The sequence below is a fragment of the Gouania willdenowi genome, chromosome 7 (genome assembly GCF_900634775.1).
Source record: "Gouania willdenowi chromosome 7, fGouWil2.1, whole genome shotgun sequence".
Taxonomy (NCBI): domain Eukaryota; kingdom Metazoa; phylum Chordata; class Actinopteri; order Blenniiformes; family Gobiesocidae; genus Gouania; species Gouania willdenowi.
In genome coordinates, this window is record NC_041050.1 from 31,858,405 (window position 1) to 31,872,522 (window position 14,118).

Genomic DNA, 14,118 nt, shown 5'->3' on the forward strand with positions numbered 1-14,118 from the left:
AGCCAAGAGAAGGAGCAGAGATTCACTGTCCACTCAGAATACTTTGGATTACAATATGCAATACAATATAATAAGATGATTATGGATTTTTGACCAAATAAAACCCTAAACCAAAAAATTACATATTGCAGCTTTAAGTGAAAATAAAACAAAATACATTTGATCGGACTGTGAAAGGAGAAGCCCACAATGAGGCGAGAACATGCTAACTAATAAACATCTGATCCATCCGGGCTTCCACCTATACTGTAGGTCTTGGACTTTCCGTGCGTGTGAATGAACAGGCGGCACCTTGTGGTTCGCAGCGCGCAGCATTTCCAGGAAGACACGTCAACCACCACCACTGCAGCAGCAGCAGCAGGCCTGACATCAGCTGTTTTTAATCATCTCCATCATGGCTGGAGATGAGAGCGGACAGAGGCCGGACCTGCTGCTCACACTGCGCCAGTGACTGACCGCAGAGGCCGGATGGATGCATGGATGGATGGATGCGCACTGGTGCTATCGATGCGTGTCTGGGAAAGGCACACATGTCTGCTCTTTACATAATCTCCTGTCTTGCTTGTTGGGTGCCTCGTGGATTATTATCGTGCTGATCTGTAGTTTCGCGGCTTTCTCTCCTCCTCCTCGTTCTCTTTCTCGTCATCTTCCTCCTCTTCCTCCTCATCCTCCTCCTCCTCCTCCCAGCATCCGTTGTTGTCCTCACCAGGCTCGCTCCGACTGGGTTGTAAACAAACGCCAGGCTGGTTTGGTGAAAGCCCAGTAAAGGTAAGCAGATCTCAGCATGTCTCTTGTGCTCGTGTGTTGTCCTTTGGTGGGGATGGTGCTGCAGTGCAACGTCTACTTTGCACAAGGACATCTCAGATGATGGTGACATAATAACCTAAATTAACCAGTGTAAAGGCTACACTGGTGATTCACGGGGTGTTTTTGCGTGTTTTGGTCATTAAAAGGGTTATTTTATGGGGTTTAGAAAAGGTCAATGAAAATACAAGGAATGAGAAGAGGAGATAAATCAATGTTTGTGTGAATGCACATGGTTAGGGTCAGTACTGAGTGCTTGTTGGAAAAGAAGGAAGCAGGGTGAAGTTATTGTGTGGTTACTGCATGCTCACATTGCTCAAGACATGGGAATAATAGGTACATTTACAACAGTTTAATTGTTGTATTGTTATATGTATAAAGACATATGCTTACTAATATGTATACAGTACCAAATACCACGAACTATAAATGTCATTCAATAAATTTAGGTTTTTTTATTTCCTGAATTAGTTTAAGCATAAACTATAAGATATTCTTCCTGGGGTCCGCAGATCACACGATGACATTACAATTTAGACAATGAAAATAATCACATTAGTTGTAGTTGTTGAAACATATATCAACAACTACAACTTAAACAAAATCAATAACAACAGACATACAGTAAATGCTTCAAAATATTTGAATTAGTGTCTGACACTAAAGTTTCTTAATAAATATTACCTTTTTCGGGATTTTTTTTTTCAAAATTAAAAGATTCTTCAATGGCATTTAGTAATGAATTATATTCATGCATAGCTCTGTATGTTACTGATCTCTAGAAGCAAATATAACAGTGTCAAAAGAAGTATATTGAATAAGAATACAATAACTACAATTCAACCGAAGCGAACATAATCAATATTAGTGAGGTAAAAATATATTTTAACTGAGTCAGGAGTGGAGACCCTCTGCCGTAGTGTTAAGCATTAATACAAACTAAAGACAGACAATAACATGAGTCTTGATTTCACGACTTGTTCGGAGTGGGGAAAAACTTAAATAAAGGCAAGGAAAATGTATTTGTATAGCACATTTCAATTTAATGTGGTTTACGGGATCAAGAAAATGCAACAGAACGCATTAAACAGAGTTTTGAAATCAATAAAATCATTTAAAACATTAAACAGAGTTTGACAATATCAATAAATAAACAAAACATTAAATCAACAACAAAATGTTTCTAAAAATCTGCCTCTCAGTCATAAGCAGTAGAGAAAAGGAGTCCTGATGGGAACAAAAAGATGCTCTGTGCACCACAGAAAGTGCTATATTGTATCATAATCACTACCATTTAATGGTTTACGAGCGAACCCAAAAAAGTCCAACCTAATCTCAAAAAATTGGGAAAAAAACAGGAGCGAGGGAGCTCTGCACTTTAGGAAGATCCATTCAACCAGCTGACTGAGAGCATTGTGGTAGCTACACTCTAAATATAATGATCAACTCGGACTGGGCAAAATATCGATTTAATCGATTAATCAAATTTGTAGATAAAAACGATTTTTATTTTTGCAAATTTGAGTTTAAAAAAAAAATATTTAATTTGAAGTTTTGACAGTTTTTTGGGGCTTTTTGGCGTTCCGTCCTTGTGGGTTACCGTAGCGCGATGTGAGCCATCCCCCTCTTTGTTTACATTTGTTTACCATTTGAGTAGTTTACATGTGTGCCACAGGCATGTTTAATTTTTTTTATTCGCACTATGCTGAGATGCGAAGGGAAGAGTTTTTTTTATTTTTATAATTGTAATGTTATATGTTATAAAATATGTAGTTATCTGATTTCTTAATCAGAAAATTGATTGCACTTTTGCTTAAACCTGAGTTAAAGCTTGAAATTGTTGAATGACAGCGCCTCATTTACTTTTTATTTTGGGATTGTTCAATGCATTTTAACTCTTGAGAACCATCACAGCAATAAAGTTGCACTTTCGACAATATATCTGATGTCTGCAGTCATGTTAAGGTGCATTAAAAAAAAAAAAAAAATCGAAACTCGAATTGTTCTTTAAAAATCAATGTATTTTTTTTAGGCAAAATTGCACTTTATCAGACAACAATGAAAAGCATGTGGTCTCTCCCTCTTTTAACTGTCAGTAAATAATGTTTTCATTGGGATAAAACAACAAAGACAGTCAGGGATTCTTATTTCAGCATCACACAGAAACAGAATGTTAAAGATATTCTTAGTAGACGCAGGTAGAAGAACTAAGTCCTAGTAATCAGTCTGTCAACTGTAAAACCAGTACATCTGTCAGATTGTCAAATAAAATCAGTGACTCAGCACATACTCACATAGAGTATAGATTAACATAATTTCTTTTCACAAAACAGATTTTGATTATTAAAATTACCCCACAAAAGATGAAAAAAACACGAAAAGAGGCCAAGAAAACCCATATAGATTAAAGACGCTTCCAACACCTGTTGTATTCGTTTACATTCATGTTTTGCCTTAAAATCAAATTGTCAAAATGGGAATCTCAGATAGAAATGGCTTTTTAATTATGTAATTTAGCGTACTAAAGAAAATCAAGGTAAATTCCAATGATAGGATTAATAAAACTATGCATTTTGTAGAGAGAAAAAAGCAGATTTTTTTTAAATAAAATAATACCTTCAAATTAATCAATGGTAAGAATCACAAGCCAGTGTTTGTTGTAACAATGCAGGGATCATGTGTCTTATCATTAGTTTTTTTTTCTCCAACACAGATAGACATGTATGAGAATGTGATTCATATTCATCTATTAATTGAACTGATTAATTGAATTGATCAATTACTGCTTTTGTTGGTTCTCTCTGGGTACTCCAGCTTCCTCCCCCAATCCAAATATATACAGTAATTGTTAGGTTGAATAGAGTCTAAATTGCCCGTAGGAGTAAATTTGTGTTTGAAAACTGCAACGCTGAGTGGATGGAATAAGGTGGTATAGAAAATAGATGGAGGAAGTTTTCAATGAACCAACGCAGCCTGATCATTCTCCGTTTGACTGCACTTTCAAATAGCTCTTTACAAACAAATGGACTATACAGAAACTTCCAGGATCAGACTGAATGTAAAAACGAGAGCATGATATGTTGGTTTCCTTTATTCGGACAAATGTTTTTCAGAAAATTAGATGTGTACATGTGTCCTAATGAGTTCTTGAGTTCATGAAAGCGATCAGTAGATGCTTTGATGCTTTCGCTTTGAGGGAACACGTAGGGATACATCAAAGCAATCACTAGATGCCTCTGAGAAAGACTGACAGTTGGCAGACGCAACATATGAGGAGATCTAATTTCCTGGAAAAAAGTTGTCTGAATGAAATGAAAGTTTACATAGTATTTCCAAAAAGAAGATTTTTAGATCCAAATGATTTAAAAAATGGTTTCTCTCTGATTTTATTTTTCAGCCCAGTCAGCGATGTGCCTGAAAGTGTTCCAGCTGCCTTTCCATGCTTCTTTCTGAGGATGAGATCCTAGTAAACATCTCTTGAATTTACAACAACTGCCAGCATGTTGCAACCTTCGAACAGAGCAGGTGACGGCCTGTTGGAAACATTAATCCACAGATGGCTTTGGTTCCTCGGCCTCTCCTCGATGTTCCTCTGGCTTCCAGGGGCATCCGGAACAACACTGAACTGCCATAAAACATGTGTATGCGCCTCAAACATCGTCAGTTGCTCCAAGATGAACCTGACCACTGTCCCAACTGGTCTGCCGCTCTACACTGCTGTGTTGGACCTCAGCTACAATGAGATCATTAAGCTGCGATCGGAGTGGACTCCGGTCAAGCTCCCAAACCTGCACAACCTCCTACTAAGTCACAACGGCCTCCAGTTTGTTTCCTCAGAGGCATTCATTTACGTGAAGCACTTGCGGTACTTGGACTTGTCCTCCAACAGCTTGCACCAGCTGGATGAATTCATCTTTGAGCCTCTGGTGAACTTGGAGGTCCTCCTGCTATACAACAACCAAATAACACAGATTGATCGCTCAGCTTTTATTAGCATGATCAACATTCAGAAGATTTACCTAAGCCAGAACCTTATCTCCCGCTTCCCCGTGGAGCTGGTCAGGGAGAGGTCCCACCTGGAAAAACTCAGTCTCCTGGATGTGTCTTCAAACAGGATCAAGACATTGCCTTTAGATGAGCTTCAGATTCTACCTGCTTGGATTAAAAATAGCCTCTATTTCCACAACAACCCACTGCTGTGTCACTGTGACCTCTACACACTTCTCGCCCACTGGTACATTCGAAAGCTCAACTCTGCTGTGGACTTTAAAGATGACTTCACGTGTATTCTCCCGGGTCCTCAGAAAACCCAAGTGGGTGTTTTTGAACTCAGTGGTGACTACATGAACTGCAGCACATTCAAGGAGAAAGAGGAAGAGGCGTATCTGGAACAAACGCTGACTCTCCACTGCGACACCAAACACAGGAACATGCGAAAGATCTGGATGACACCTGCCAATGTTCCGGTGACTCCTGGAAGCAACCAGACAGCCAAAGTCTTGTCAGATGGGAGTCTTCAGATTAGTTCGGTGCGGTCTGAGGACTCCGGTACCTATTCTTGTTTTGCCACAAGTGAGACCTTCAACGAGACTATCTATGTGGTGCTCAAGGTTTTCAATTTCACCATGCACGGTGGTGGAGACACTCTGAACACAGCGTATACCACGTTGGTCGGCTGCCTGGCCAGCGTGGTGCTGGTGCTAATGTATCTGTACTTAACTCCATGTCGCTGTTTCTGCTGCCCCAACAAGGACAAGCCTCGGGGGGAGGACAGCATTCATTCCTCGATGCTCAGTGTGACACCCACCCACGGAGACCCAACGCTCAAGGCGGAGCTGAACAGGCATGTTGCGTTCATTGACTCTAAGGACTTGCACGGCCAGAATGGCAAGCTAAATCCTAACGGGGACGAGAACGACGATGATCTGGATGCAGAAGCTGGGTCTCTGATGACAGGAAAGAGGAAGAAATCAGTAGCAGAGTCCATAAGCTCTGTATTCTCAGACACTCCCATGGTGGTCTGAGGTGGAACTGGCAAAGACAGAGAATGCCACATGACTGGATATACATGGCACATTGCAAGCTATGTGTTCCTTGGATAAACTGACTAAATGGGGGGCATTCTTGGAAAGATCTTGATCTCTAAAAGGGAGTTAAAAACAAACTGAGGAGGGCATGAAAGCAGGACTTCTTATCCTGTGTTATAATCTGTAGCATTTATTAGACATACTGTGAACGATGGCAGTGCACACTGACAGCGGAAACTGAAGATGGACCTGTTGATATCAACACTCAGGAGGGGAATATGTTTCAAAGCAAATTGTCTGGAAATACACAGAACTTTACTAGAATAAAAGCATCAACGCTTACACATACTCTCTATTGAAATCCTAGTGAGCTCATATGTATAAGAATTAGGAAAGACTGGGGTCGATTGCATCCTACATAAATATTAGCACAATAATTTAACTAATGGACACACTTATAGGAACAGAGCCTTAGGAAGTCAGGCTGATGTCAGGCTATGAATAGAAGTGGCATTAACCTGCAGTCATTAGTTGTGAAGCAGCAGCACACCACATTGTATACACAATATACTCAAACAGGGATATAATAGGGTGTAGAACATTAAAATGTGAACTTAGCCATGATAAGAGGGCAGTAGCACAAATGACTTTACAACGTCCTTCATGTTCAACAGTTTGTTGCACTCAGATATAGTTAATAAGATTTTTTGTCTGTGTTTTTTTTTTTTTTTTTAGTTGGCATGGAGTTTTTACACACCAGTGTAACCCTGAAGAAACTCGAGACGCCTTACAACACAATTAAAAAAAACAAAAACAACATGGCCCCCCTCCAATGCACATACGCACATTGGGTGCAGGGCTGTGTTTTCTGTGACTTATTATCAACACGTTGTCTCACCTCTGTACACAGACAGGTAACACAGACCTTTCATGGAGGAACAGGCTTCTGTTTGTTGTCAGCTCAGGTGCGGCTTCACTGCCAGTTTGACTCCTCGTCTCGTTCATTTGTTTGTATCCGGAACAATGCCAGAGAGTTAGCAGAGCCAACGCTAGAAGCTGCAAAGTGTAATCAAATATTTTATCCTGTGTGAAATGTTATTCTACCAGGGAAAACCTGAAATGTTTTATTGTGCATTGTTTAAAGAGATCTCATGTTTACTCATGCATCATAGATTTAGGCCGATCATTTTGCATTTTGCTGAGATGAACAGTGTCACAACTTAAATGTAGCTTTTTTTTCCCTAGAAGCGTTGACACAATATCTATGCTGCTGTATTAGCAGGTATTAATTAGAATGGAAATAACTATTAAACAGGTCATGTTTGTTTCTCCATAAAACAGTAAGCAACTCTGATAACACTGTACATTGTGAAGTGTGTCACTTGAGGGTTTGTAGCTGTTGAAGAATAACCATCAGTTTCATGTAAAAGTCATTTAATGTGCATTGACTTGGTTTCACCGTGCTCATCTCATTAAAGGTGTTTAAACAGAGAGTGTAGTGGCATAAGCCAGGGGTGTCAAACTCATTTTAGTTCAAGGCATATTTAATTCAAAGTGCACCGCAGGTTTTAGACGGGAAAACAAACAATTTCCACATTAATGTGCCCAAGTTTGCACTTCAAGTTATGAATTAGACATAAAATATGGAAGGCATCAACAATATATACCCAATAAGTGTCAGATAATTAACTGTCCTGTGATTTATTTATTTTTTGAGCAATTTTTATTTAATTTGGGGAGATTTTGTGGAATAATTGGAGAACAATTTCAGGATTTTGGAAAAAATTTAGACTTCTTTCAACAACAATTTACAATTGAAGTATTTGGTCATTTACACAATGATTCGTGTTTTCTCTGCCATTTTCAATTTCTCCAGCGGGCCAAATCGGATGCTCTGAAGGGCTGGATTTGGCCCCCGGGCCTTGAGTTTGACACGTATGGCATAAGCAAATAGCTGCAGCTTCCCAGCATTCATGTCATAAGACAACAAGGCTTGCTCGGTGTTTACAGTAATTGTGTGCATTGATGGGTCAAAGCTTCCCTCTGCTCATGAGTCACAGCAGATCAAAGCTTTGTGGTTCAGCCCAGACGTGTTTGTTTTCTGTGTGTATACTTCATTCTCACTCTGAGAACGCTTCAAGTTCAAAAGCAAATATAATGCTCCACAGGAGAAAGTCTACAGCTTTTAGAGAAAATGGAACTGCAGCTGTTAGAGGTGCAGTCCGCAAATCCCTCTCTTGCCCTGCCTCCAAACTTTCCAAAGTCCCTCCCTCAGAGGAGCTAACAAGCAAACATTTGTCTGACAGAAACATCACAGTAATATGACCTGATCTGTTAAAAGCATATTACCGCAGCGCTTCGCTCTCTCTATGTGCACACAGTACACCAACATAGCAGCAACAACACAGTGTCACTTACAGCAGCCCACACAGAGGCTGCTGCGCGCACACAAACAGCATGACAGAGTTTTAGTGTAACAATTACAAATCAAACATAATGTAAATCAAGCAGCAGCAATTACCTTTCAAGCAGAAAATTTGCTAATTCCATCTTCTACTCCTCCAGATCATACACTGGGAAAAAAAGGCGGCGCTCCAGCCCGGGAAAGGGGCGGGGCCTGTGAGCAACAGCTGTCACGTAGTCCATCAAACACAATCCTGGCTCTGATTGGTTCTTTTTGCTCGGTCGTGGTGCATTCTGGCAATCTGCCAAAGGCATCAGCAGCAGCAGGGGGACTCAATGAGCCTGTTTTTTTCACACAAACGACTAGTTTCATGTAAGGCTGTCCTTACATAGTGACAACTTTAGCAAATATGACAAAAAGTCACTTTTATAAGAGTTGCAGACTGCACCTTTAAAAGATGCACACAGACATCCTGAAGCTCATTATGAACTCACGGCATCTACTCTTTTGTGGATTCACTGGGGCTTTCTACGCAAATCAAGTGGCATATTCCTAGTCTCTGTGTGCCGCGCCATCGACTGCGTGTGGGTGAGAATAGGAAGTCACACTTACCAGAGAGGTGGTGCGTGAATCATTCCACTCTGTCACACATTGGAATACCAGGTGGAGAGCAGCAGAAATACCACAACACCCTGAAAATGAGTCTCGTTTTTAGCTTTGCTGCAGACGGACCAATTATGGCCAAGAATCCGTCACATTCGAAAGCGTCCCGGTTTTAATTTTTACCCTCCGGAATTCACACTTTTGAGCTGTTTCCTGAGAAAAGGCACATATTTCAACTATAAATGAGAATCCCATACAATTATATCAACTGTAGCAATCAGTGAATTAATCTTCTTGTTTAACTTTGTTCTCTGTGTCAGTCCAGGGTAGGTTGGCGGTTTCCTCTGTTTTACCAATGCAAATATGAAGAAGAGTGTCTGTGTTGTCTAAGCAAATCAGCATTCCTATATCCAACATATAAAATCTATGGTACATGTACAGTATATATGTAGTGTTACATATTGATTAGTTGTGTACTCTGTTTGCTGACTGTATTCTTGTAAAATTCAATGTTCATTTGGCAATTTAGACGCTACTGTGCTTCAGTCACTTGTTTTAACAACCATGTCTATATAAAAGTTAATTTTATTTATCAGGTTCAAGTTTAGGTTCTGTTTTTTTTTTTTGTTTGTTTGTTCGTTTGTTATTTTAAATAGGAGTCATATTTTACTTTTATTTTTGACCAGTGAAGAATGTGGATTTACTGAGAAATGTATCCAAACATGCATCTAATACTGTATGATACAAGCCGCAGCTTTTAAACAACTAAAATTATACTCCCTAATAATACTCTCATGATATTGTATATAAAGAAATTGTTCTTAAAATCAATCTTTTAAGATGTCATAAAGGGACATCTAAAAATCTTACCTACTTATCGGGGGCAGAGGACATTATTTTTATTGCTTATTTCTATACACAATGTGCTTTACAAGATTAAAATGTGCAAAACAAAACATGAAACTCTTCAAAAATCAATAAAAACACAAAACAGGGTTTAAAAATCAACATTAAAATGATTTTATGAAAACAAAAAACTATTAATCAGACAATTAAAACCCAGTTCTGTATCAGACTGATGTTTTTTGAGATACTTCAATGCGGTGCAGGAGTCAGACCTTTTTAATGGAGCCACAACGAAAGAAATCACTCACTAATAAATGACACACGAAGCACTGCAAATATGTCAAAAAGATGTTCACTTCTGGAAGAAAGCATGAAAATGTGTACATGGGAGTCTTTGAGTTTGCGGAATCTATTTTTAAAGGGATCCACGCTGACAAACCAACGATTCCCACTGGAAATCAAGAAATCCAAGATGGCCACCATCCGTATCGCCACTGTAGACATTTTCTCCTAACTTTGGTTCTATCTGACATTCAATAATATATCTTAAAATACCGTAAGTTTTGCTCAGAGCAAGATCCAAGATGGCCACCATCCGTATCGCGAATTTCAATCCTATCATAACTTCAGTTCTGTTAGAGGTAGAAACATGATTTTTGTGGCAAAATGTAGGTTTTTGGAGACAAAAAATAGTCATGAAATAGCTTAGAATACTGTAAATTGCATCCAGAGTAAAATATAAGATGGCCACTGCAATGCTTTAAGCATGAAAAGGGAGAAATTGTGATTTCTTTGCAGCCACAACTGTGTATGACAAAGATTTTATTTAAATCCCCATCAATTTGTGAATTGATATTGATCTATTTTCATTCATTTCTATCCATTGTGATTCTGGTGCATGCGTGCACAAGCAGTAATCTGATGATGTGTTTATTTTGCGGCACTTGCCAACATGTATAAATGTTCAACTCAAACTTTTGATGTAGATATCTGATTAATATTTAAATGAACGTAACAAATGTTTGAAATATTTTCAGAATTCAAAAACCCCCCCATGTACAAACTGTCACGCTTTCTTCCAAACGTGAACATTTTTAGCTTCATTAATTTGCCGGGCTAACAGAGACTCTGTTACAATAGTTGATGGTTTGAATCCCACAGGACAGTCTGATCACACAAGGTGGAACCTGTTCCATTAATAATAAATGTGCAGAGGTTGGGAGATATTAGCCGTTCGTATAGACTCGTTGCTTTTTACACTTATGATGTATTATCTCATTTTTCATATAATGGATGGAATAGTGGTTTCTCATTGCCTGGTAACAGCCCCATTCATCCAACCATGACAGAGCAATTACAGGGACAGCAGTGACATGGTGAGGCTAAAAGCTAGCTGCTTTAAAAAGAGGGTCATGCACCACAAGTGTCCACAGCACAAGAAAGAAGCTTTTAGCAGCTCCTAAAGCACTAAGTTAGATAACCACCGCTTTAGCATGAGATGGTCGATCACTGGATTTGAAATGGAAAGAATGGATATGGCTTTTGCTTTGCTTTGTCCTCACACTCCAGAATTACAGAAAAAAATCTAATTCAATCAATATTCACACACTTACTGTAATTCTTGCTGTAACAAAATCACGTGTGGTCCATTGGCTATACCAGACATAGGCAACTGGCGGCCCGAGGGCCATATACGGCCCTCTGTCTAATTTTATGCAACCCCAAAGTAAATGTACAAAATGACAGAATAATACACAAACAAAAGAAAGAATACATAAGAATTACAACATTGCAGGAAAAGTAAAAGACAAGAAAAACACAGAAAATTCTCCAAACCTGCTACAAAAATGAACAAAACGAGAACAGTGATATGCAAAATGGTGCCAAAAAACACAAAACAACAACAAAAACAGAAAATGACTCAAAATTATATGCAAAATCACAGGAAATTAAAACAAAAGTACACAAAAAGACAAGAAAAACACACAAAAATGACTCTGCAAACCCACAGTACTAACAAACAAGCAAAACGACAAGAGAAATACACAGAAATTACTCCAAAAAAAAAAAAAAAAAAACACAAAATAACACAAATACACAATACACGACTCCAAAAAACATATTTTACAGGAAAATTACACAAAATGCACAGAAAAACACACAAAATGCACAGAAAAACACACAAAAATGACTATAAAAACTCTTTGTTCTTTCCTGTGTTAATGGTCAGATTGGTCATTATTGTAAATGCAGACATGAATGTACATAATGTGGCTTCGATCAAACAAACACATTTTCGTGACCCCTGTTTTGTGAAAGTTGCCCACCTCTGGTCTATACCAAATGACAATTCTGACCATTTTTCAAGTCTTATCTTTCAGTTAATTGCGTCACATGTAGGGCTGGGTGATATACTGTATATCTCAATATTTTATTATTATTATTATTATTATTATTATTATTATTATTTATTTTTTCTCAAAATAACAATATACAATATGAATCCTGATATTAACTCAATAAAGTCTAACCAGTAAGACAAATTTGGGTTAAATTTGCTGATGCAAAATGCCACACAGGCACATTTATTAACAAAAAGATGCACACTATGTGCCACTTTTGTCTTTTTCACCTGTAAGGGACAGCATGTGTGAGTGAGTTCTGTAGTGTGGCGAGGAGGTTTGGGTTAGGACGCACTCAGCAATTCATCTAACTGTGCTTTTCATGCTGTTCTGAGAAGTAGCAAAAGCAGCAAATCGTAAAACGAGTATGTCATGTATGATATATATACAGTATATATATATATATATATACAGTATATATATATATATATATATATATATATATATATATATATTGTTAAAGGCGATATCTTAATGTTCGGTATCGCCAAAATACAAATCTCGATATATCTTGAATCTCGATATATTGCCCAGGCCTAGTCAGTTGTGATAATACGGTTAAAGGACAGATAAGTACCATGCAGCATGATGTACGCAATGTTTTGTTTTATTTTTTCAATCTAAATTACTTTTTCCTTTTCATTTATACTGGTAGTTTGCTGGATTGTTTCTATTAGGCATTCACATGTTTACAAAACAGAAGACCAGTTTTGGTTAGTGAATACAGGGTTAATATATCATTATATGTATATATATATTTATGTCCCTGAAAATTAATCAGTTATTAGTAATGTGATATTATTTTATTTATTTTCTAACCCAAGAGAAATCAATTTTTCATGTTTTTTTATTTTGTGTCAATATTCAGCCACTTTAGCACCTGCATTTATACTGTGGATATGCTAATTATGATGGCTAGAATTATTATAACCTTACAGGAAATAATTCAATATATTAATAATAAAATATAAGATACCGCCTGTACATCCTGCAGATAGAACTATGGTAAGCTCGTTAAAAAGCTGATTTTCTGGCAATACAAAATATTACATGAGCAGATTGCGCCATCTAGCGACTGTCTTTGTGTAATTCTGATTACATCAAATCTCCCACAATGCAGCGCGGTGGAAACTCAAATTACTAGCTTCACTCTTTTAATTTTCGTTTAAAAGTGCAATACTCACGTTGTAATCTGCATTGTTAAACATTTTTATAATTATATGTATTTTCAAATGATAGTTAATATGTATATCCTCTTACATTTCTACCCTGGGAGAGTTTTTTTTATTTTTTATTGAGTAATGATTTTCCACCTATCACCAATTTGCAAAGTCACATGAATCAATACATTCCCCAGTATATCTTTTATCGTTATTCATAATTTTTGAAGTACATTTAAATGATTAAATGTAATTTATTCAATCATTTATTCTCAAGAATAAATATGTCCGCTCATATTGATTGCATTTGTCCAGAATTGCCAAAACAATTTAAACAAACTTTATTTCAGATTGAAATACAAAAACATGGAAATGTCATTGTTCTTCAAAAAACTTTTGTAAAGTTAAAATAGTGGATGTGACCTCGATGGCAAAATATAAAACATGAGCGAGAATGCATTTATTCATCGTCATGTAAACACAAATGTAGCAGCGATCCCCATGAGTGGAAATACTGTAAATCAGTGTAGCATATCACTATATTTTAGTTAAAAAATTTAATTCCCAAGGCTTTAATTTAAGTAAAAAAAGGACAACACTATATAGTCGTGATCTTGTGTTCACATCTTACAGTCATTGGCAGTTTTTGAGTTGGAAATTAAATACTGAACAGAGATGGTCAACATCCTACTTCTGACCACAGATACAAATTAGTGCAAGCTTGCAGGTAAAAAAAACAAAACACTAAACAAAAACTACATAAAACATCAACAGTAAGACTACATTTCACATGTCTTAATGACTGCCTAACTAATTCAACTAGCATGCATTAACTACTTCAAGCAGCAAGACGAGTGGATTTGCAAATGCAT

The 14,118-nt window shown here is 37.5% G+C and overlaps 1 protein-coding gene across 1 annotated transcript; it reads left to right on the forward strand.

Moving 5' to 3' along the window:
• The first annotated feature begins 298 nt into the window (after positions 1–298).
• On the forward strand, positions 299–8,181 carry amigo1 (adhesion molecule with Ig-like domain 1). The gene is made up of 2 exons (XM_028453443.1): positions 299–768; positions 4,202–8,181. Exon 2 carries the CDS (start codon positions 4,305–4,307, stop codon positions 5,826–5,828), a length of 1,524 nt encoding a protein of 507 aa, XP_028309244.1. The 5' UTR covers positions 299–768; positions 4,202–4,304; the 3' UTR covers positions 5,829–8,181.
• Positions 8,182–14,118: the final 5,937 nt, after the last annotated feature.

Bases quoted from the DNA above. Each gene is read 5' to 3' on its own strand.
- amigo1 (XM_028453443.1), top strand. From the start codon at position 4,305: ATGTTGCAACCTTCGAACAGAGCAGGTGACGGCCTGTTGGAAACATTA.